This window comes from Ochotona princeps, chromosome 30 (assembly GCF_030435755.1).
Source record: "Ochotona princeps isolate mOchPri1 chromosome 30, mOchPri1.hap1, whole genome shotgun sequence".
NCBI lineage: Eukaryota > Metazoa > Chordata > Mammalia > Lagomorpha > Ochotonidae > Ochotona > Ochotona princeps.
Window position 1 is genome coordinate 2,050,233 of NC_080861.1, and position 25,079 is coordinate 2,075,311.

The window sequence follows — 25,079 nt, forward strand, 5'->3', positions numbered from 1 at the left end:
GGGGCACCTCCCAGGAGAGGAATCAGGGTCAAAGAGCTTTTCATGTTACAAATCACAACACAGACAATATCAAAGCAACTGTTTTTCCATTTTCCTTGCTCAAAGTGCAAGGGTAAGACTAATTCAGAGACTGTTTCGTTTCTAACCTATCACTATTCTAACTGTAGATAGCTAAAAATGATCATTGTCCTTCTTTTATGAGGACAATTCAGCAATTGTCTCCATAGAAGTAAGAGGATGTTGGTGGGGAGCTCAGGAGGCGCCTGAGATGGTCTCACTGGAATTAGCAGAAGGGCCTGGCTACCTCCAACTGAGAACCACTTGGGTTAAGATCGCAGGTAAGAGAATTTAAATGACGGGCTGCAGATTGTGCAGGTGTCTGTCCCTTCTCAACTCTTCTTTAAATGGTGGGCTGTCCATAGGCTTTGGGTGAGCTCTCTTGGGGGGTTTCTTCTGCCCAAGCCGAGGGGTCTTGGAATGCTACACGTAGTCGTACTTGGAAGGCTGAGACTGCACTTCATCCTCTCCACGGGCACCCCCGTCATATATCCTCTTGCTTTTGGTGTTGGACCCAAAGCCGGTGCTGGCCTTGAAGCCTCCAGGCTTGTAGGCCACATTGTGGCCCGAGGCGTGGTAAGACACGGTTTTGTAGCTGCAAAAGAAAGAAACATTTTGTGACTGTCAAGATAGAAGGCCAGTTTCTCTGTCCCAGGACCCCTCAGTTTTGGCACTGGATACCCAGTGTCCCTGGAAATGCATTAGTCCTGGGCCAGTTGGACAGATGGTTCCCCCAGGCTTTGAGACTCACAGACTTTTCTGCCTTTGCAGTGGAACAGAATTCCTTGTTTGGAAGCAGAGCCTGGCTGAACTGGTGCCTGCCTGATAAGTAGGTCCTTCAGCTGGAGTTTTTCATTTTGGAGCTGAGAAAACTGAGACCTTGAAAGGTTCTGAGTGGGCAGCTAGTGACCAGCAAGCATGCTTCATAAGTCAATGTGAAAACATGCCAATGGAACTTTGCTTGGCAAAGCATTATAGAACTGGGAGCTGTAGGGTACCTATGCGCAATCGTCTTATTTTACAGACAAGATAACAGAATATTCTCCTGCAAAGTTCAGGTGGAGACTTAATCCTTACTGTGGTAATATGAAGACAAGGTCTTTGGGGAAGTGATCAGGTCTGAGGACTCCATACCACACAGGTGCTTTTCTGAAATGGCTAGAGGCTGCAGGGGGAAGGCACGTTCTCGCTCACTCCTGTTGGGTGCAGCACAGTGGGTTCCTCTCTGGAGGATGCACCACCAAGGCACCGTCTGCGGGGGAGCCCTCACTGACACCAAACCTGCCAGCATGCTCGTCTTCAACTTCCAGGAGAGATGCATTTCTATTGCTCACAAGTTGCCCATTCCATGGTGCTCTGTGATAGCTGCCCCCATGTACTGAGAGGCTCAGGGAGGGTAAATGTCCTGAGGGAGGAGGCGCTGGGCTGGTTAGTAGCAGGACTGTGTTGGACTCCGGCTCCAGCAGCTCCAGGAGCCTTTGTGCAGCGATGTTGTTTCCCAGCAGCAGCACTGTTGGTGACTGGAATGGCTGGTGCTCCACAATGGGGACCGCGTGGCGTTCCATAGGACGGGTAGCAGCCTGCTTGGCCTCTGCCCACTAGATGCCAACGCCATTCTCCCTTCCCCCACGAAAGTGTCTGCAGAAGTTGCTAGATCTGCTTCCCTCCCCCACCCCGCTCGGGGGTACATGCAGGGAGTTTGCTCCCAGCTGAAGAATCAGCGAGTTACAGCACACTGGGGCTTGAAAGAACCTAGAGGGATTTTTAAAACTTTCTTTCAGACAGGATAATTTCTAAATTTGCCCAGGCTGAAATATTTCTTTAGGTCTCCCATAAAAGAGAAGGTTTAAATGGACCTTTGGCCAAGAAAGTTGTATATATACCGAAATTAATCATTTTGGGCTCCAGATTATATATGGAAATAGACTCTGAACCAATGAAATGTCTAACGGGAAGACTCACTTGGTGTTATCAGGTGCCAGGCCCCGGCAGGCAATGCACATCATCACACCTCCAATTAAGGTGAGACCTCCAGCCACCCAGCCCACGAACAGAGCTGCTCCAAAGGTGTACCTAAGGGAGGAGACAGCGTGTGTTAGGGCAGTTGACCCACCTCCCCAGGGTCCACCCACTGAACCCAACCGTGGCCACCTTCTCTGCTTCTCCCTCTTGAAGGCTCAGCAAGAGAAGTCTGAGAGATACAGAATCAGTCTCTAATTGTTTGATCTGAAGGGATTCTTGAACCTTGTGTTCTCTGGACCCAGAAACATTCAGCCACCTTGACTCAGGTCACCGCTGGGCTGTGGTTCAGACATAGGCTGAGTGTTTTCCAGAGTCTCAGGTGTTGAAATGTAATCCCCATTGTGTGGGAACTTAATCCAGTCATGGTGTTTACAGGATGGGTCTCTGGGTTAGGATTAGAAAGGTCAGGGGGTTGAGTTCCCTGATTGAAATCTTTAGGGTTTATAAGAGGGAGAGAGATCAGACGGACAGATTCACAGGAATGATTTCTGGCTCTTGCCATGTGACACTTTGTGCTGCCTTAAGACTTCTGGAAACAAGGCCATCACTGGATGTGGCCCTTTGGCTTTGAACCACCAGAACCGTGAACTAAAACAAGCTTCTTCATAACATAGCCTGCTTTTGGTATTTCACTATATTAGTGAAAAAATGGACACATACATCTTGCCACCATCCTTATAATTAGGAGTAGTATCTTCGGAAAGAATGATGTTGAAGTGACCACTCATTCTTCCATTTGTTTGATTACACATTTGTTCAATATGAATTTGTTACTATGTGCCTGCTGCTTGCTGCCCTGGCACTGGGGTAAACCGCCCTTTGGTGCCTCTATTTCAGCCCCCACTAGAATTCTAAGCTAGGTTATTCTGAATCCAAAGTCAGCATCTTCCTGTGTGAAATCTATGACCAGCAGGACTTAGTAACATCAGGATGGGACTGAAAAATAAAATCTTCAAAGAATAAAACCCTGTTGATTCTCTGTGGACATTTTGGATGATATATGGGATAGAGTCAATCCATCAGTGACCAAAAACTACCAGGATGGCAGTGGGCACCTCTACGTTAGCTGGTAACTTGACCTCTATTTACAAGAGCCCTGCAGAAAAGCAGAGCTCAGCATGGTGGATGCTTCCCCTCTGGAAGTTTCCATTTCTGCTCTTCAGTGAGCCTGGGGCGCACAGAGTGGGGATGCAGTGAGGAGGGAGAGTAGGACAGACGGGATACTGGGGCCTAAGCTCTGTCAAGGTCAATGTCAAGTTGTTTCTTAGCAGCATGGTTGTCTTGTGTGGATGTGTGGCTGGGGAAGGTGAACAGAAGGAGAAAGACAGCTGTGCGTTCATGGAGAGAGATCAGGAGGCCTTTCACAATCCCGTAGTGCTTATCCCAGAACTATGACTACTTGCCCAGGCACAGGACGGGTGCGAGGGGGATGGTGGGAGTCAGGGCTGCCAGGCAGCAGTGTTGTGAGAAGGTGAGCGCTAAGTGGTTCCTTTGGATTGCAGCAGACAACAGGCACCCAGATTCACAGAACAGAGTGGCCTTTCTAATGAAGGTGACAGACCACTCTGTTTTTCCCATGGAGAGAATTTCCCAGGCCAAGGGACTTCTAATGCTACAACTGGGAAAGTCCCCAGCAAGCCGGATTGAGTTGTTCAGCCTACATCTTAATTAAGCTGCCCTTGTCATAAAGAGGCCATGTGAGAATCATGGAAGGGGAGGAGGGAAGCTTAGGGGAGGTCAATTCCTTTCCATTTTGGAGACACAGCAGAAACATGGATAGGGACTGAGGTTTTAGGGGACCAGAGAACAATGGCATGTCACACCCTCACCCCTGCCTATCGGTGTGTCCAGAGAAAGGCCAAGTGAGCGCGCCCACCCCAGGGATGACAGGTGGGTCACTCGGATGTGACATTTGTCATTGAGCTGGAAGATCTTTCTTCTGCTGGGTTTTGCTGCAGAAGTTGATATTGATTTCCATCTTTGCGAAGTTTTACCATCCTTAGGCACCAGTTACAGTAGGGTTTCATTTTCCTATGCTAAACTGTAATCTCCATGAGTGGGGACCTTGTCTGCATATCCAGCTCAATGAATACTTCCTGGCCCATAGCAGGTGCTCAGCACATTTGTAGAATACATGAATTAATGAACGAGAGAAAGAAGGCAGCTGAACAAAGAAGGACTATCTCCCTCCTCCCCCTTTTCTCACTTGTTCTGGGCGTCTTGCTTTTACCTATTCCTGCCTGGGTTCCAGCTATGGACAGTAGATAGAAGTTGATGTTCATTTACATGCGTGAGTTAATAGTGCCTGTTCCATTGCCACCACAATGGGAACTGTGTAAGACTGTTAGATAAATACTGCGAACTGTCACTGTAATTCAATGCACATGTCAGATCAGCCCCAAGTCATATCACCAAGGATATTTAGCTGCAATGAAGTTTATGAATTTACGGATCATTGTTGATTTATGATACGGCGTGGTTGCCCCTGATAAATTTTTGCTATTTCAGGTGCTGGCAGTCACATTAGGCACATGTGTCTAATCAGATTCTTATGACAATGTTCAGCAGGAAATGGTGAGGCACAGATTAGGCGGTTACCTGGTCTGAACTGTCTGTACCATTCCACCCACACCAGAGTACGTGTTAGCTGTGGACATCCAGAAGTTAGTGACCAGCATGTTGGCAAAGACGGACACTCCAATAATGGCACACAGACCTGTGGGCAAAGAACGAGAGATCCCTGGAGTCAGTGATTGGAAGTCAGATTGTTTCTGAAACAGTTTATGCTTAAAAGAGTTGAGATGAACAGGATCAGGGTATTCCATGTCTGTAACAGAATGGTCTATTACAAGCATCAATGATTGAATTCCACTATGTACTGGACAGTGTGTTGGTTCTTATCTCTTTTTTCACTAAATCTGGAGCAATTTACACATGTATAGGATTTTTCACTTACCTTGCAATGCAGGCTAAACAGTTACAATATTTTGGGCCTAGTCTTTGGATGATGTCAAAGGCTTTTTCCTTAAAATCAGTTTCTGGAGTCTCACTAAGAAGATGCCTTTAAGGGATCCAGTCATGATGATTCTGTAGTGTGTAATGGGCCTCTGCATCCCAACTTGAATCCTGAAGCATGTTCCAGAATGGTTTTCTATGGCGTTCTCAGAAGCATGTCTGAGCTCAAAGCCAGGAACTTACCTGAGATGATGAATATGATCCCGGAGGTTAGGGTCATGTTGGCCTTGGCAGAGTCCTCCATGCTGCCAATACGAATGCATTTCAGGGCAAAGATGGACACTAGGATGCCAAAAGCACCCAGGACTATGCCCACAACCATCAGGGCCCGCACCGCCTGCAGCATGGCTGTGGGACAAGGGGGAGACACAAGCAGACAGATTAGACAACCCCACCACAACTAAGTATGCTTTGGTGGAACAAAACAAAGAGCCACAACTAGCCACCACCAAGCCTCTGAGAAATAGCAAGCCCATCGGTCATGCATTTGTTGAAGGATGTAGAATTGTGGGTACTGCGAGACACATCACTCAATCCTTAGACTAACACAGGATACATGTGGTTCTTATCAGATGGGAAAGGTGGGGTACCCCATATAGTGGCAAGTGAACTAGGGAGGCGGAGACAATGCTTGAGCCCTGATCCCAGCAGTTCCTGGGGGACCCAGTTGCATTTTTTGCTGGGGTTCCAGGAACTACCACAGTTTCGTTTTTTAAAACATTCTCTTCGCCATGTAAGTCAATCCAGGTTGGGGTGCTGTTGCTTGGACTCAAGTAGTTCTCATTTGCACAGGATGTTTTCCATCAGTATCTAGATATGCCAACCTTGCAAGCCTTTGTGTGGATGGAGTTTCCAGGCCCTCTGGGATTCAAAGGCTTGGCCAAGGCACTGCTAAAGTCCCTTATAGATGTGAGGGATCTCTTGTGAGAAGCACCATATTTCACAGTGTAGCATCAGAGCAGGAACAAAGGCCACCATTTTTTCTCTTGTTTGAAATGGCTGGACATCTCCTAGTTATGTGAGCAATGAGTATGCATCACAAAACTTTCAGAACCCATAGAAAATCATCACCAGGAGAAAAGCCCACAGAGCTCATTATCCCTGCTCCAGGCAGTAACTAGCCTTCACATCTCAGTGAGTAATTTTCTAGGAAGACATTTTTTTTTAAAGAGCAGAGCCAAAGCCTTAGTGGGGCATTACCCAGCTATCCAGACTCAAGAAAGCAAGCTGAGGACTTGCTAGATATTTGCAGTTCTAATGCCAAGGGTGTGGGTGAAGTGCACACAACAGAGTTGTCACTCCTACCCTCAGGAGAAACACATACTGAAGCCCAGACAGAATGGAAAAGAAACAAGAGAATTAGTTAACATCTGGGGGCCATTGATGGCTCAGCTGGCTAATCTTCCACCCGCAAGTTCTGAGATCCCGTATAGGTGCCAGTTTGTGTCCTGGATGCTCCAGTTCCCATTCAGCTTCCCATTCAGCCTGGGAAAGCAGTGGAAAATAATTCAAGTCCTTGGGACCCAGCACCAACTTGGGAAACCAAAAAGAAGCTCCTGGCTCCTGGCTTCGGATAAGCTCTGCTCTGACTATTGCAGCTATTTGGGGAGCAATCCAGCAGATGGAAGATCTTTGTCTCTCCGTAAAACAGATATGCCTTTCTTATAAAAATACATAAATCTTTAAGAAAAAAAAGAGTTAACATTTTTTTTTCTTTGGAAGGTGATACTGGGGAGATCTCCCTAAACTGCTAGAGGGGGCAGAGAGCAAGATAGCAAGCCTGTCCTGCCCTGCTGGCCAGCCAAATACTCCTTTCTGATTGACAGCTGTTAGAGGCCCTTTAGACATTAAAAAGATGCCAAAGCACACACAAATCCCTGCAATGTAGATAATATTTCCACTTTTTGTTGAAGAAACTGAATCAGAGGTGAAGTATCGCATCTTGGGGACACATAACACACGGAAGCAGAATTTGGGATCAAATCTGGAACTGTCTGACATGGCTGCCCCCCTCTCCCAGCACATGGCTTGAGGGTACATTGTCCTGGAGAGCAGGCAGTGTTCTGACGGCCATCCCGGCACAGAGATGTGTAAGCTCCATCCTCCACACCTGGGGACTCGACCCTCAGATGTCGTCCTCTGGAAATGATGCTGGGGGAGTGTAAAGGGGCATTGTCTAACAATAAGGTGAAGGAAAAAACAGAAAACTAACAGCAACAACAAAAGCAAACCACCTGTGACTAGGACTCTCAAGAGGAGGACGCCCCATGTCCTCCAAGAGTCCTTGCGGGGACTGTCCACCCATTCCCCCAGCGAGGATTTCCTTCTCAAACAGCTGTGAGCATCAGCAGGGCTACCAGCACATTCCAAGGCAAGGTTATGACGGAGGGATGGGGACCAGTGAGCAGCACTGAACGGGTATGAGAGAGCCTCTGTGGCAGGCTGGGAACCAAGGCCTGGGCAGTGTTCCCACCAGGCACCTCCCAGGGCAGGCAGAGTGGTGGCCAGCCACCCTGGTCTGTGCCAATGACATCCAGTCACTGTACACCAATTCTCTTCTTCCTGAGGTCACTTCCGATTTTTAACTTTGCTGCTCTGCTGGGCAGAGTTGTACATGTAGCTATCATCAATCTTGGCCCCTGTGTTCTCAGGATAAATGTCTTGGTTCACGTGTGGGCCACGGATCTATCACTTGTGGGATGATTGCTAACACTGGCCTCGTGGGCTCACGGATGAGCTCTGATACAAAGGCTGGTGTCCCAGGAAGGTGAGAACTCACGAGAGCCTAGGAGTGGCCTATGACTCCTTCTGATTTAGGAACGGCTGCAGTATGTCGCCTCTGTCCTTCCAAGCCTTGCTCAGTGACGCTGGGGACAGACACCCTGCTCATTTCCTCACTAAGGAATACAAGCACGCATCACCTGTGCATTCATTTATACGTTGTGTATTCGTACCTGCGCTGGCTGCTACTCTCGCAGTTATAAGTTAACATACTCATATGGTCACGCGTGAATTCATTTATCTATTCATCAACTATTTCAGAGCCTAAATTCTCTGCTTGACCCTTTGCCAAATAGGGCAGGAAGTATAAAATTTCATGAGAAATAATCTCTGCCTTCAAGCAGTGTATAGTCTGGCTGCATTTTTACCGCAGACCCTGAACCCCCAGTTTCTTTCTGCCTTGGGGGCATCATGACCGAGTTGCTGCTTGGTGATAGTGGCTCACAGTTCTCTGTTTTAGTTCTGCCAGTCAGGTGGACAGCAAGCTACACCTACGGTTCTGTGCCGTCACGTGCAGGAAACTTGCAGCCAGCTTCTGCCTTCGGGATATGTTCAAGCTGTTCTTTTTTTTGGATGTCATGGACAGAAAACCAGACAAATGAAGAAAAGAAGGGACTTTGAAATTTTCTTCCTGCGGTGTTTCCACAGGCTTCTTACACCCTTCAGATCTACCTGGGAACCTGCTGGAGGTTTTAGAAACTGTTCTAGTCTAATTAATTTTAAAGCATGAAGCTACTGAGAGTCTAAATTAAATTGTCTCTTTGAGAGGCATCTGATTAAAACGCAAAACAAAAAAACCTCAAGCAATTAATGAACCAACCAAAACAAACAAACAAAAAACCAAAACAACGAACCAGGTAGGATTTGAGATGTCTCTTTCTAATTTGGTGAAGAGTTCCATTCATGATGCTCAGCAAGGATGAGGCAACTGAGTGGCTCTAGTACTTGCTTCTGGAAACTCGCCACGTGAGTGCTGTGACTGTGGCTGGGGTCCCTGGCCTTCCCTGGTGTTACTGGGGAAGATATCATGTGATGTTGGCAGGTGGGCAGTGAGAGCTGTGAGGGGTTGTCTGGTAGCAGCCGTCAGAGACTGGAGCTCAGGCTATGCTGTCTTGCTCATTCTTCGTCTTCTTAAAGATTTAATTATTTATTTGAAAGAGAGTGAGAGAGCAAGAGAATCAGAGAGAGCAAGCGAGCGACAGAGTGATCTTCATGTGCAAATTGTCACAGCTGCCAGGTCTGGACGAGGCTGAAACCAGGAGCCAGAAACTGCATCTTGGTCTCCTATGTGGGTGGCAGGGGCCCAAGCGCTTGAGCCACCTTCTGCTGCTTTCCCAAGTGCACCAACAGGGAGTTAGATCTGAAGCAGAGCAGCCCAGACCCCACTGGCACTCTAAGAGGAGATGCTGGTATTGCAAGTAACATAGGAACCTGCTGCCCCACGACACTGGTCCCAGTCAGTCTTTGCTCGGGCTCCCAGATGCGCTGTTGACTGTGCTGGGTCAGGCTTGCATGATGAGCCTCAATCCCTTCCTGCTATCGCTTGACCTCTGAATTCTGATATACCCTGACCCCTGTTGGAGCCCAGGGTCCACCCTGATCTGAGCTCCTTTTCACTTTCCATCACCTCCTTTCAGCTTACCTCACCTCTTTCTTTCAGCCTGTAGCTGGGAAAGATATGACATTATGGGGGTTCTTCCAAGAGTGGCAACTGTGATAAGGACAGGTGCCAAGCAGTAGTTGAAAATACCCCACTCCTCAGAGCTAGAAACCTCCTATGCCTTGGGGACACTTGGTGACAAAGCAAGTGCCCTTCCAGGTGGGAGATCTACCATCTGGCATTGTAATCCTCCTTTCCAGGTAGGTAAAATGTCCCCCACGCAGGCAGGTTTTGCTTTTCGCCATTCTGTCTCTTGTTCAACACTCTGATTAAGAGGTGTGGGGGCTTATCAGCTGATAACAGGTGAGTCAGTGGCTCTGTGGCCTGATTCCCTGTACCAAAGGTGTGACTACAGCATTCTTTCCAGTGAATAATGAGTTGTTATCAGCCCTGAAGGGCGGGCAGAATTGAGGGCTGGCAGAAGCAAATACAAAAAAGGGAACTCGGTGTTCCCTCCCTGTTACAAAACACCGTATTCCCCCAAAGCACCTGTGGACTGACAGGTGAAACGGACAGAGGCACGCCCATGTGGTGTGCACCTGTGTATCACCCTGGGCAGCTTCTAAAGATGGGAGAGTTCTGGTCTTACCCGCGAAGATTTTCATTTCGCTGTCCAGGAGCATGAAGTTTCAAGGAATAAAATGGGAAAACATGTGTGCAGAGAGCCTGAGAAACAGGTGCTCAGAGTGGGGGTTGGGAGAGATGAGACCTGCCAGGGGCAGACAGTCCCCTGAGCTGGTGAGATGGCAACTCGCCAGCAGGCACAGGCCTGGGCGGGCATCTTGATGCGCAGAGGCTTGGAAGGGCAGCAGCTCCAGGCACAGCTTGGCCTCCAACTGAAGGTAGTAGGACGAAAGACCAGAGGAGGGAAGAGGGGGCGCTGATGGCAAGGAAAGTTTCCTCCTGACAAGGTAGAAGAGCCTGGAGTCTCTTTGAGTTGCTGGGGAGCCAGTACAGAGGGTCTGTAGCTCCTGAAATCCTACAGAAGAGGGTGGTGCCAGGGAGTCATCTGACCTCGCTCCCACAGAGGCTCCTCCGTCTGGTGTGGGTGTGCCAAAGACATCTGCTGAGATGTTCTAAGGATGAGGCTCCATAGGGATTAGTCATTGCAGGTCCGGGTCTCTCCACCTGCCCTTTGATTGCTTGTTGCTCTGCTTTCCCACTCTTTAGGGAGGGGAAATGGGAATGACATGCAAGTCACCCACTCCTTGAACTTGACACTCCCAACTACACATAGTCAATGCCATTACTATACATGGGTCACTGTGTGACATAGCCTCTGCTTCCATCAAGCTCAAGCCCAGCAGGAATGAGCAGAGACAAAGGACACAGACATGGACGTCCTTCAGCCTTGTGTGGACACCCTGTTTCATCCATTTTCCCTCCAGGGACTCTGGGCAAGTGACCTTGCCCTTCTCTGTGTGTTGAGTTTCAGTGTTGTAAAAACAAAGACAGTATTTGGAAGTATTACCCTGCAGTGTTGGTGAAGATTAAACTGCAGAGTGTGGAGTCCCATAAATAACAGCTCTCCTCCTTTCCTAGCACTGTCCCCAGGGTTCTGCACTGACAAGGGCATACAGCAAGAGGCCACCTCTGATCGTCCATCACACAGAGCCACGAGAGGCAGGTGGGCAGTCTTGCTGCTGCTACCATCTACTCATTAATTTATCCGTAGCGTCACATGATGCAGCCTGTTGAATTGAGTTATTCTATGGCCATAAGTTGCAAGTAGGATATGTTTTTGACAGTGGGATGACAAGTTAAGTGGAATTACGCAAGATGAGAGCTTGTACTTAAGAGGAATTTAGTGCCCAGTGCTTATCCTTGTGACTATTAACTCGAGTAGTACAGGTATCTGCTGCATGCCTTTCCGGGAACACTTAAAAGCTTTCCTCTCTGTGGAGGGCAGTACTTCTGAGCTCTCGCTGGACGTCCCATTTCTCCTGGCATTCTGCCCAGCAATTTTGCTTCAAGTCTCTCCCCAAGCCCCTGCCATCCTCAAGGAACTGCTGTAGGCAGCTGCCTCACTGTTTCTGAGGACAAGTGCTCTCCAGGTGTCGGGACCTGACTGGTCCTCCTGCTCCGTCAGGAGCCCCTGTGTCCGGCTCCCCTCCCACCCCACACCCTGCTAGTTGCTCCACTTTCTCATGCTGCTGCATGCGGCTTTGCAGATGCTTTTGAGCTTTTGCTCCTAGTAATCCTCCTGCCCATTCCTTACTTCAGTCGGTCAAATCTAAGTCATCCAACAAATATTTATATTGCAGGATGCCAATTGATAGCATAGCCACACCTGCTGCGTAGGGACTGGCTGCTCTTAAACCCACTCCATCCTCCATAACCATAGGTGCCAGTAATTTGAAACATGGCTTTTGGTTCAGACTCAAACCTAAGAAGTTCTCTCCCTGGAATCTTGTTCTTTTGATGCAGACATGGAGGGCTGGGGACATGTGGGGGGAACACACCACGGTGGCTACTGAGACCTGTCCCCTGGTTCCCATGCTGGCTCAGTCCAGAATGAGTTTTTTTTTTTTTTTTTTTTAATTATTTTGTTATGTATGGGAGAGAGAGAGGAGTTGAGGGAAGGAGGTAAAGATCAAAGATGGAAGAGAGGGAGAGAGTGAGAGAGGGAGGGAAGGAGATAGAAATGAGAGAGAGAGAGAGAGAGAGAGAGAGAGAGAGAGAGAGATTGCTTTCATTTACTAATTCACTGCCCCAAATGCCCGCAATATTCAAGACAGGGCCAAGTTTAAGCTGAGAGCTAGGAACTTGATCTAGGTCTCCATGTGGGTGACCCAACCCTTGGACCATCACATGCTGCCTCCCAGGGTGTACATTAGCAGGAAGCTGGAATAGAGAGTGGAGCCAAGACTTGAACCCAGGCACTCTGACATAAGACAAGGGTGTCCTCAGCAACATCTTAACCACTAGGCTACGTGCCCATCCCTTAGGTTGACTTTCCATAGTCCAGCTGGGAGACAGGACAGAGAAGCAGGGCTACTGCTCTGTGCCAATTACCCGTGACTTTTGTGGTGAGTGCTAAGTGCTATGGAAGGTATAAGGCAGGTGTGCCAGGGTCCTTGGCCACAGCTTCCTGGCAGACGTAAGGGCCCTAGTGGCGCTGCTGCAGGTCCTGACGCTCTAGTTTGTAGTCTGTAAGATGTGGGTGAGGGAAGTCCTTCCTGCAAGCTCCCTGTGCCTTAAAGCCTTTCTCAGAGAACTCAGAATGTCTCCCTTTGTGGGTTTGGAATATCTCAGGGTTCCTTACGTAACAACTGGCTTTCCTGTCTCAGAGGCTCTGTCTGGCCTGACATGGAATCAAAGTATCTAGCTTTATCTAATCTTCTTTCCCCTTCCTCAACTCTTCCTTTCTTCCTCATTACTTTTTGGAAAAACTGCTTTTGTGTCAGGACTCCAATTTCCATGACTGTGACATTAAGTGCCAAGAACATTCTACAACACATGCGTTCATTGGAAACCCACTCTCCTTCTTTCAATTCTCCCCCACCAACATGTCCAGCTTCTGAAAGCTCCTGCTAAGTGGAATTCCAAATACCTGTCTGATGGTCAGTTAGTTGGTTTTGAGTATTTGGTGCTCAAAGGAGTTATGTCAAGCAGGATTGAGGTTAGCATGCTGGGTGTGGTGTGGTCAGGCAGTCACCACTCGAGTGGCTTTTGAGGCAGAATTAGCAGGAGCTCACCAAATGGCTGTATGTTCTGCATCTCCCAGTTCTCAGGGCCGTGTGACTAGGGTTGGCCAGTGGACTGTGAGTGGGAGGGACGTGTGTCAGCCCCAGGCAGGTCATGATGCCTTCTTTGAACCTTTCTTCTCTTGCCCAACCACTTGGACTAGTGGAACTCCAGGGAATTCCCACTGTGGGCCTCAATGGGCAAGAGCCTGACCAGTGTTGGGTTAGGCCACTGGGTGTTTATGCTGGTCTGTTGCAACAAGTGACATTAACTTCTCTGATTAATACAATCTAAAAATTCAGAAAAGCATGCTATAGGAATGCCTTGGGATTAGTGGGATTATCTGTGTGTGTGTGTGTGTGTGTGTGTGTGTGTTTTATCCAGTTTGGGGGTGTGAGGAGACTTTGGGGAAAGATTTATGGAGAGGGTGGTTGGGTAGGTAGGGAGACACTCAGGGGGCAGCGGGAACCATGGATGTCCAAGGGAAACTTGGAGTGTAGTACAACGACTGGCATTGGCCTTTGGTGGCCTAGAGGCTTTGCAAGCACCAGATAAGGGAAGGTCGGTGAGGAAGCAGACAGGTGCCCTACCTGCCTGCCACTGACTTAGCTGTGGATTGAGAATCAAGGGTGAGGACCTTTGGGTTGAACTATGGAAGGAGATGAGATTGGAAACCTCCCTCTGACCCCATGTCACAGCCCAAGGAACAAACATCCTGAAGAGATACAGGACAGAAGCCAGATGGAGAAAGGCTCGGAGTGGGGAATGGTGTGAAGTTAGTTGTCAATGACCCAGAGAAGAAAGAACTTGACAATAATAGCATCAAGGGGAGATTTTGCAGGAGAGTAGGGCAGAAACCGAAGTGTGCCTGCGAAGTGACAGCAGTCAGGAGGGGGCGGGGGGCTGACCCAGGGTGTGGTCCCAGACAGGATGGTGCGGGGCCTTGGACAGGAGCGGGGATGGGGCAGTGGGTCTCATTCTGCAGAGTAGAACTGCTAAAGGCTACAAAGACTTCTGAGAGGAATCATGAAAATGGGGTCCCGGGTAGAGTGGAGGCAATGGGGTGTGGCCAGTTGGCAGAGTGGGAGCACCTGGGGCCTTTCCACGTGGACAGTGACTCAGAGATGGACACTGAGCCGGGCCCTGAAAGAGGTCCAGGGTGCAAAGCCTCACCTGCCTGGCCGTCTGGCCTCGGCCCAGGCTCCACCTCCCTCGCTTCCCCAAGCGTGTCTCTGCGTGGAGTTAGTGTTCCCATTGGTCCCACAATGAAGGACTTTGAAAAAATGAAAGAAGTAACTCAATAATTCTCTCACCCTGATACTTATTTTCTGCTTCTTTCTAAAAATGAAGATGAATTCCCTGAATTGTTCTCGTAATTGAATTTCAAGGACTCCACAGCCTCTATACAATTTCTTGTAAACTTGTCTCCACCCTCGCTGTTCAGGTGGTGTTTGTGAAGGAGAGGCAGAAGCCAGCAGCGTTCCCCTCTGGCGTCACCCAGCCCTCCCCTCTGGCGTCACCCTCGTGGCGTGGTCCCCCCCTTGGAGCCACTGATGGCTTGATACCTTATTTTTCTTTTTTGTTTTAAGAAAACTGTAACACCCAGCAGGCAAATTTGTTATACTATTCTAAACAATTATCTATATTGCAAGCAAGGGCTTAACTTGCTTTACCTTTGGGGGTGAAAGGGTGTCACATCGGCAATTATGCTTATAATATCGTCATTATAGCCCCACTCACAGAACATACCAGACATTTTCAACACAAATATGGGAAAAAGAACTTTGCCATTTAATGGCAATAGGATACCTACAGAGACGCCAACTTTTCAAAGAAAAAATTTAATCGAATCAAAACGAAATTAAATTAGCTCCCCAAAAGCCTTTCCTGTTCTAACATAAAATGGCCTCTCCTCCTTCAGGTGTGTGCCAGCAGATTCAAGTCACGTGCAGAGACGCACACAACGTGTTTTCTCCCAGAAGGACACGGATGTACTCTGGTATCGGGAGCACGCCCCTGCAGCAGGCCAAGTCTACTCCTGGCTGGCCTCCTTGCTAGCCATGGCTTGGCTGTGAGTTTGCCTCCTCGGATTTTCTCCTGTAGGATGTGTGGTCTCCTTGACAAGGAGCCAACTTCTCCTTACTCACAGCCTTTATCCTGAGCTGGAGCTGCCAGGGTCACACTCGGAGGCAGGAATGCCAGCGGCGCGTCCTGCGCCGTCCCTGCTGCGTGCGCCCGGCCGCCCAGGAGCCTACCTGGAAGCCCCAGAATGGTGAAGTAGGGCCGGCACTCGGTGAACCCTGAGCTCTGCCGCACGCAGCTCCTCCAGAGCCCTTCGTACTGGAACACGGAGGTCACAGGGTTGTCGTACAGGTCCTGGGTGCTCCACGTGTCCATGGCCGTGGCGGCGATGCAGCCCGCCAGCCCCAGCATGGACAGGAGGAAGCCAACCACTTGGTACGTGGTGGTGGCCATGGCCTCAGCCGCCCTTCAAACCCGGGAAGGTGTGCGCCCAGCCAGCGAGCGGCCCGAGGGGAGCACTTCTAATCAGATGGTTTCCCTCAGCGTGGGCTGTTTGCTCACGGTGTTTTCCTTAGATAGTTCAGTTTCACTCCTGGTTCAAGGGCATAATTTTTTCATTTGTTGGGGAAGCGGCCCCAAGAGCCACTTGTCCCGAGCTCGGCAGGCCCAGTTGGTTGGCGGCAGAGCCGTCTGAGTGGACAGAACCACTCCTGATCGTACCAGCCTCTGACCTGGCCAGCTCGGGGCCCCTCGCCAAGGGCGTGCCCTGCTGCCCGCCGCCCTCAGGAGCAAAGCGGCTGGGCTGGAAGCATCGCCTCGGCCTGCTGGCGCTGACAACAAAACGGCCCCCAGGAGCAGCCACCCCTTGTTCTGTCTGAAACCACGCTTGCCCTCCCAGGGCCTAAGCTATGTTCCCTCAATGGCTTCCATGGTCATCTTACAGAAACAGGTCAATCTGGGTCTGCCACCTAGCTTCTGACCCCAGCTTGACTATGACCCAGATGGGAGGAGGTAGCAAAGCTCCCACCCATACAGGACGCCTGGATGGAGTCTCTACTTTCCATTGCCCAACTCCAGCCCAGACATGGAGCTGTACAAGTAGGTGGGCATGCATGCCCTCCCCCTTCTCCCTTCGCTCTTGGCGTCTCCCCGCCTCCCATGTAACTGGCTGAACAGCTAGTGGAGTTAGGCCACCCATGACTTCATTATTCTGAGATAGAGCCTTGGCTTCTGACCCTGTCACTAACACCCTGGGGGGCTAGGTGGTTTGGGGTAAACTCCTAAACCCTGGAGGTCTGCTTTCAAACAGAATGGATACATCTGCTGCTTCCTGAGGGTCCAGGGTGCCCGGCTTCTGAATCCAGACACTTCAACCAGGCATCCCCAAATCTGTGTCCAGGCCCTGTAACGCACAGTTAACCCCTCCCCACCCTGGCACACAAACACAATTAACCCTTCCTCACCCTGACGCACCCACTGCAATCTCTCAGCATTGTAGGTTCTCCAGGAAGTGAGCCTGTGTGTTATCTGGGCTGCACCCAGCCACTGCTCCTACACCTTTATTCTCAGCAAACCCATAAGGCAAATAGACAAGGCCTCCCTCCTAACTTCAATGCGGCCAGCACCCCTCAGTGTTGTGTAGCAGGGAGCCTGCGGCAGAAGACTAAAGGACACCTTAGATGACTTGGGAAGCAGCAGCTTTGATCTGCTCATGGGAGGGGTGCTGGGAAGAAGTGGTGCTGCTCTCTGATAGCCCGCAGGAAGGACCCGTTAGGAGGGAAATCCTGTTGCAATGATTTGGGAATGATTCTGCCACCGTTTCTATGGACATAGCGCATGCGGCTCTCATTTTAGCTGAGAGGTAGGCTTTTTATATTTAAAGAACTCCGTAAGTTGGTTTCTCACTCTGCAGTTTGACATTTATCTAACACCTCCTCCTACATTCTTGTAATGCCAACAAAACAATAGATTGAGAATGGAAGAATTTTTTTTTTTAAATTGTTAGTTCATTTCAAGTTAGCTACTCTCACTCATGGTGGCTTTACCCCCAGCTTCCTCTTGCAAGTTTTTTTTTTTTTTTGATGCTCACTTGATAATATTTATTTTGATGCAGTCCAGTTCATTCATTTTTTAATTCATTAATTACATTGTATTATGTGTCTTGCAAGTATTTTTATGAAAAACTTCAAGTTAGGGGAGAAAAAGTATCCAAGTAATAATGAATCTTTTCTTTCTTGGTTGAAATGGAGACAAGGGCTTTCTCGTTGTTGGAAGTTCATGTTAAAACTCCAACTAAAATGGTCTCACCGAGGCAGAATATTGAATAAGACAGAAATGACATGTTCACATGCTTGTACTCTGGTAAATACGGATGCTTAAAAACCCCTGCAGGTGAGATTTTCACTTCCGGTGACTTTTTTACCCATCCTTAAATGAGTGGCCTGATGCTTTAGCTATCTTTGCCAGACAATGAAAATCTGACTTCCTTGTTCAGAAGGCGACTGGCCTTATTGAAACACAGCTGATTGGGCACAATGGACGAGTCATGGTCTCACACTGGTTGGCAATAGTGGGGTTGAACTTTGTTTAAGCAGCTACAAAATGGAGCAATGTCTCTGTCATTTGCCTAGGAGAAATCCCCCACCCCTATATTCGGGTGTAAACTTGGCTCTGGAAGGGTCATTTTGGCTGGTAAGTTTCCAGGAGTTTGACTTTTTATGAGAATTAGGCAAAATGGTGGCCAAAATAGCAATATCAAATACTATAGCTAGAATTATGGAGGAGTAAAATTAGTATGTAAGCAAGAAAAACAATGAGACATCTATTAATTTTTTGGAAGTATTGTCACATTATATAATCTTAGTTTGTGAACTCTGCCTTTTGGTACTCACAATAAAAACGTCAATGAATTATTCACATTTCTCAATCCTAGATAAAATAGTTGGCCTACTACTTCGTCAGTTTTCTGCATGTTTTACTCTTTTCACTTAATTGTATTCATGTTATAAAAGCCCTTGTGACTATTATATTAGTATTCTATTTTACAGAAATGCTATTATTCACCTAAATGGAGTCTGTATTGATGTATTTAGAAGGTATCATTCCATTTTTTTTGTAGTAAAATCATTCTTACGATGTTTTACATATAACTTATTGCCAGCATTTCTGACTACTCTTTTAGAACAAGTTGCTAGGTTTGGAATTAAAATATCTACGATTGAGAAATTTCAAAAACATCTTTTTTTACATAGGCCCACATTGCTTCCTGCGAACCTTATTTCTCACAGCAGTGTTAGAAAGGTCGTATTTCACTTCATTCTCACCTACAGTTGAGATTTGCTAAGTTGTTATATTTGGCAGTTATTTTAATTTCTATTGCTTTAATTCCTAGCACATCTCAAATTTAAAAAAAACACAAATTTTCATGCATTTTTTAGAAAGTTTTTTCTTTTCATGGATTGTCAGACTGTATTCTTCACTTTTTATTTGCTAGAATTTTAACATTTTCCTGCCAGTTTATGTGAATTCTTTGTCAATCTTAACACATTCACATACATTACTAAAAATATCTTTTCTCACATATTATTTGCTTTTTAACTTTGTTCATGGTTTCTATAAAGTATTTACTTGTTAAAGCTTTTGCAACATAGGTAGAATAAGCAAAAAATCTCTTCCTGTAATTTGTCTTATAATTTCATTTATGCTTTTAGAAAATAAAATGGAAATGTGCTCCTCAGTGTGTATTGTATAACACGTGCTCAATAAATATTTGTTGAATCTTGTGGACAAATATACTTTCCTTCATGTTTGCCTCCATTGTTTATTTTATTTTAAAAATTATTTATTTTTATTTGACAGGAAGATTTACAGAGAGAGGCAAGACAGGGAGACAGATCTTCCATCTGCTGGTTCATTCCCCAAATGCCCACAGCAACCTGAGTTTTCTCCAGGTTTCCCACGGGGTACCCATGGGCCATGTCTCGCTGTTCTCCCAGGCACATTGGCAGGGAGCTGGGCTGGCAGTGGAGCAGCAGGACTCACTGGTGCTCCTGTGGGATGCCAGCCCTATTGGCAGAGAGTGGACTCACTGGTGCTCCTGTGGGATGCCAGCCCTATTGGCAGAGAGTGGACTCACTGGTGCTCCTGTGGGATGCCAGCCCTATTGGCAGAGAATGGACTTACTGGGCCAGGGTGCTGGCTCCCTCCACCTTTGTTTTTATGCTTAGAAAATCACTTCCATTTAGAGATAACAATTTTTTAAACTTAGAAATATTTTCAACATTTAATTAATTGACATTTATTTTGGTATGTGTGTTTTTTGATACTGTGAATTCTTTTTTTCTTCCTAAAACACCAATGATTGATTTCTGCAACAGTTGCTGAATAACTCTTCATTTCCCCACTTGTAAAAGTCCTGTATCTTGTATTAGTTTCACACACACATCTTTCTGATTTTAGGTTCTGTCCCATTAACCATTTTGTTCACCCTGTGTCAAAGCGCTGTTTGAATTAGTAGTCATGGACTATCTGGCAGTTAGGCCATTACTCTGTGATTGTTAAAACAAAGCCTTTTTACAGACTCTCATCCACCTCATTTTATAAAACTGTTTTTGAGACAATATATTTTTAAATTTACATTATAGACAAAAGCTTGGTGCTCCATTAAGCAAGAGGAAATGAGAAGGAGCAAGGCTGGGCTCCGTAGCAACACACCCTCGGCCCCTGCTCATGGACACACTTTGCCAAGTTCCCAGAGGAAAACTCTTCCCTCGGCTTACGTTCCTTAATCTCCTGACTTTTCAGAAGGTGTTGTATTTGCATATTTTTAATCGATGGGTTCAAAACTCATTGAAGCTCTTTGTTTCAGAATGCTTTTAATCAGGTTGCTAATTCTGCTCTGCACGTCCAGGTGGAGCTGAGAGGTGCTTTGGGAGTCTACCGATTCATGCCGTTCTGTGGATGGAGCAGAGCTCAGGTTCTGGGGAGACTCCGCTGGGTTTGAATCTTCCCTTGCCACGGTGTCTTGACCTTTCTGTGCCTCAGTTTCCCCATCTGTACTCACACTGCAGGGTGGTGGTGAAGGCTGAAGCACGTATTGATAGCTTACTTAGATTTACACTAATTTAAATAGTCTGTACTAACATGTTCATTTCTTTGACAATGCCTGGCACATAGCAGGCATTTAGCAATTCTACTATTATGCTGCATTAGTTAGAGTTTTAATAATTTTCACATGTAGGATCTCTATTCTTCTGTTTAAGTCTCTTACAAAATTTCTTAGTGAAGCTTTCATGTTCATTTGGAGTATTTGCCAAATATCCAAACATATTATTCTCAAGTATTTAGCATTTAGTATTTGCCTGTTTCTTTGCCAGCCCACAGCAACCACAGAGCAAAGTTGTTTAAAATCTCCCAACACATTCTAGTCTCACACTGCTGTGTCCTCTCCAGGATGATGGCTTCTCTCTCCGTCTTCCTGTGGAAGTCACACATGTTGGTTCCAGTTCCATCCAGCTGTCATCTCCCTTGCTTTTGGAAGCTCTCCCTTTCTCCACCGCCCGCTTCCTGTGCTGCCCAAAGCCTTTAATACACGTGTGTGGCCGTTAACCAGGGATGACTTCGCACCCAGGGAACACTTTTCATCGTCACAGTTGGACAGGGGAGCAATGTTATTTCCACCTCATGGGTAGGGGCCAAGGATCTACTAAATACCTTTTCACGTATGATCCCCTGGGAAGAGAATTCTGTGGCTCCAAATGTCACCAGCAGCGAGGCTGGGCAGCGCTGCACTGGTTACTCTATCTCTCTGTCTTCACTTAGGAGCCCCTTGAGGTCTCATTGCGCATACATGGACAGCCTGGGGCATAGTAGGTGCTTAACACACGTTTGCTGAAGGAATTAAATATTCCTTCTAATGCCACTCTTTCTGTAGGACTGTCTATTTCCTGTTCTGTGGGTGTGTGAGAGGCCACCTGATGTCATCCCACTCTCCTCCTGTGCTCCAAGGGCTCTGCTTAAGTGGTTTCCAAAGTTCTGAATTGTTGATCTCAAGGATCCGAAGATGAGGAAATCCTTCCAAGAACTTGTTTAATTCTTAACTTAATGACTACTTCGATTTGATTTTATTTCATCTTCTTTTTGCAGGGGCGGGGTTTGGGAGCAAAGTAATATTCTCTGAAATGTATTAGCAAATCCATATTTTGTACTTCTGGGCTTGGGGCCCCGGGGGGAACAGATCCAATGCTGTCAGATAGCAAGCATTATTCCTACAAATGCTTTGTGTGAAGCGCTTCATATCTGAATATTTACTATTTATCCTTTGACTCCTAACAATCATTTTATGTCATCAAGTCAGCAGGAAGCCTGGGATACGCACAGAGTAGAGCATTTTTAATGTCAGTTTTTTACTTACTGGTGGTCACCTGAGGGAAGAATTGGGTTGAAGATTTTCTGGTTTTTGTTTATTGTCATTGATTTACATAAATTCTGCCTGGGACCCCCTTCAACCACCATGCTAATACTCGCTAGATGGATCTATTGAGCTTCGTCATCTCCAAAGGTACCTGGTCTTTATCCAATTCAGTGTGTTCTTCTACAAATGTCTTACAGCTGACCGGTGTGTGGACTAATATTCAACTTGATGATGGGTTGTGACCTTCACGACACTGTTTTTCGTTACTACCGTTGTGGCTATCTTCAAGGCCCAGGATCTCAGAGCTGCACCCCAGGCTGACTAGCAGTGAGGGCAACTTGGCTTCAGTATGGGGCATGCCGGCAGCTGCTGTTAGCCTGGGACCCCCACCCACGGAGGTACCTGCTACTCTGGACTTAGGCAAGAGGATCTTTGCTCCGCTCTTTGAACCAGAAGAGCTTCCTGCTTAGGGTCATGCAGCCTTCAGCTCACTATTAGGGTTATGAACAAGGGATTTGTCACAGAAAAGACAGGGCTTGAGCCAACATCTGTGGGTGACTTGGGGTCAGGCAACTTCCTTATTTCTAAGAGGGGTTGCACCATGCTCCCAAGGTGGTTGTAAAGGTTACACACATGAATGCCAAGCGACAGCTTACTTTTGTGCTGGTGTAGAATTTTCCACAGTTATCTTTCCTTTGTGAAGCCCTCAGACGTCCCCACCACTGCCGGATCCACCTGCAGTCAACCCGAGGCTGGTCCCTCCACCATGGACCCCGCCCTCAGCCTCCGGGCAGCTGTTGGCATGTTGCACCTGAAGCTGGGGAGACTCTCAAGGGTAAGTGACTCCCCCGCTCAGTGGCACGGAGGGCCGCGGCTGTTCCCCTGCTCCGGTGCCTGACGGAGGGCACGGAGGGCCGCGGCAGTTGCCCTGCTCCGGTGCCTGACGGAGGGCACGGAGGGCCGCGGCTGTTCCCCTGCTCCGGTGCCTGACGGAGGGCACGGAGGGCCGCGGCAGTTGCCCTGCTCCGGTGCCTGACGGAGGGCACGGAGGGCCGCGGCAGTTGCCCTGCTCCGGTGCCTGACGGAGGGCACGGAGGGCCGCGGCAGTTGCCCTGCTCCGGTGCCTGACGGAGGGCACGGAGGGCCGCGGCAGTTGCCCTGCTCCGGTGCCTGACGGAGGGTGAGCATCTGGTGCCTGTTCTCCCGTTTTTACCCAGTCTCTCAGCCGTGCCCTGGAGCCACTGCCTTGGCCTGTGCCCTGCTCATTGTTCCTGAAATACCACGATCTTAGAAAAGCAAACCTCTCACGGGCATCGCAATAGCTTAGCATGGCATTCAGTATTCTCTGTATTCACGCCCACGGAACCTTGTCCTCCAGGCCTGGCCACTCCAACACTGCTCCTGGGTGGCATGGGGGTGGCAATGCCCTTGTCCCTCTGCCCGGGTGTTTCTCATCCTGCTATGCTCTCCCCCTGGTCAGCGGTCAGTTGTGACTTTTTTTAAAATCCTGTTTGAGTTTATCTTGAGCAGTTTCATCCCCTGTCCACCTTATAGAGCATCTCTTACCCAGCCTGGATCATGCTTCTGTGTACACACATTTTGCACATTTGTTTTAGTTTATCTGAGACGTGTAGAGACAGAGATACAGACAGACAGGAAGAGATCTCCTATTCACTGGCTCATTCCCTAAACTCCGGTATAGCCAGAGCGCAGCCATCTCCAGCCAGAGCTCTGTCTGGCTGCCTCGCGTGAGTGGCAGAGACCCTCGTACTGGGTGCACACCAGTGGGAAGCCGGAATCGGAAGGGGAGCTGGGGTGTGGACCTGTGAGACCAGCCCAAGAGGGCTCCATCAGATGCCTGGTCCATGTTTTGAAATGGTGCAGGGTGCTGGGCCCACAGAGTCCTCAGTTTCTAGGGGACTCTCCACAAACAAGTGTTGAATGAACAAAAGAATGGGTCACTGTCTGAATGAAGCCTTCACTTGTCACTTTTTATGTGTGTCTGAGTGTCCACTTTGCAGCAGGAGGCAAGTTTCTGGAGGGGAAGGTCTCCCATTTTGTAACCTGGTCTTTCTTTTTAATGCCCCTCTCTCATTCCCCCCCTCAAGACTTTGACATGGGTTTATGGAAGGAAAAAGTCAGCAAGGTTACTCCTGACCGTCTCTTAGCTCAGAGGAAGTCATTTCTAGTATTCTCTGTTCTTGTGATTGAATTTTTCTTCAAACTGAAATGACCGATATGCCAAGCAAAGGAGCCTGTGCTTCTTGTACAGCTTGCATGCCAGTCTTGGAAGGTGTAGGGCAACCTGTAGTGCCTTTCCCCGCCTGGCACAGTTCACCGGCCCTGAGCCACAGAATCTGGCTCCTTGGGACCAACACTTCCTAGAGGTCAGACACTGGAGCCCCAGAGCAGGGGACTTCCGGCACCTCCCACAAAGGCTTGGCTGCCTCGTTTTCATCTGGCCTTCCCCTCTGCTGTTCCTGCATGTTTAAAGGTCCCTGGAAGTGTGGGGCGGCCAGGCAGCTTGGAAGTGGAACTCTGTTCGGGAGCTAGGCAGTCCCCAGCTAAGTAAGAAAGGATCTTCGGGTTGAAGAAAAAGGGGCCCAAAGTCTCGTCCTTAGGATGATTAAAACTATATTATTGTTCTCATAGAACATTTTTAAACATGCCTCTTAGAATTGGGCACCATCCAGTTACAGGAATGAGTGCTCTGGCCGCTCCAGAAAGTTCCATTGTCTAAAGGTCCCTGTACTATTATTCCAGCCCACAGTTCCTCCCTTCCCTGCGTTCCTTCCCATGGGCCCCCAGCAGAGACTGCTGTCTCCTGGCTGCCTGCACGTCTCCTCCCCAAGCCGGTCAGGGGCCCGGTGCTTACCTGGCAGTCCCAGCAGGGTGAAGTAACCCCGGCACTCCGTGAAGCCTGAGCTCTCTCGGACGCAGGAGCGCCACAGCCCTTGGTAGTTGTACACGGCTGTTACGGGGTTGTTGTATAAGTCCTGGGTGCTCCATTGGTCCATGCAGGTGGCAGCAATAATGCCCGCAAACCCGATCAGTGAGACCACGAACCCCAGGCCCTGGCAGGCAGTCACGGCCATGGTGGGGTGCAGTGTTGACACACAGCACTACCCAGCGAAGGGATAGCCACCTCTGAGGGGAGCGAGTATAGGGATGGAGTTTTCTCAGAGAGGTTGGTGCTCACGTCACAGGTGGGCCATGCAACAGAGGGGAGGGCTCACTCATGCCAACTGGGCTTGCCCTATTCCTTTATCTCGCCTAGTGAGATAATGGCCCCAACATGGTACCAAGAGCCATTTGCTTTCTGTCATGTGTACACTCACTGTTTGCCTTCCCAGGGAGTTGCTTTGCTGATTAACCAGGCTCCCTATGTAGAGGGTAAAGCAGGGCAGAGGTGGCTGCTGGGAA

The 25,079-nt window shown here is 48.3% G+C and overlaps 1 protein-coding gene across 2 annotated transcripts; it reads right to left on the reverse strand.

Annotated features, from left to right (window-relative positions):
- Window positions 1–424: 424 nt before the first annotated feature.
- Window positions 425–24,751, reverse strand: CLDN18 (claudin 18). Of its 2 annotated transcripts, none has more exons than XM_004588340.3 (5): window positions 15,478–15,698; window positions 5,278–5,442; window positions 4,678–4,795; window positions 2,020–2,130; window positions 425–652 (listed from the first exon to the last, which is right to left on the reverse strand). In XM_004588340.3, exons 1-5 carry the CDS (start codon window positions 15,695–15,697, stop codon window positions 481–483), a joined length of 786 nt encoding a protein of 261 aa, XP_004588397.1. In that variant the 5' UTR covers window position 15,698; the 3' UTR covers window positions 425–480. The 2 variants fall into 2 exon arrangements, with proteins under 2 accessions (XP_004588397.1, XP_004588398.1); XM_004588341.3 differs by lacking the exon at window positions 15,478–15,698 and adding an exon at window positions 24,532–24,751 and having other exon boundaries at window positions 434–652.
- Window positions 24,752–25,079: the final 328 nt, after the last annotated feature.

What these genes read in the sequence shown, in the direction of transcription:
- CLDN18 (XM_004588340.3), bottom strand. Translation starts at nt 15,697, where the DNA reads ATGGCCACCACCACGTACCAAGTGGTTGGCTTCCTCCTGTCCATGCTG. An exon ending in GATCATATTCATCATCTCAG is followed by an intron (nt 4,796 to 5,277) that starts GTAAGTTCCTGG and finishes CTTTGCCCACAG; the next exon opens with GTCTGTGTGCCATTATTGGA. An exon ending in CTGGCACCTGATAACACCAA is followed by an intron (nt 653 to 2,019) that starts GTGAGTCTTCCC and finishes TTTCTTTTGCAG; the next exon opens with CTACAAAACCGTGTCTTACC.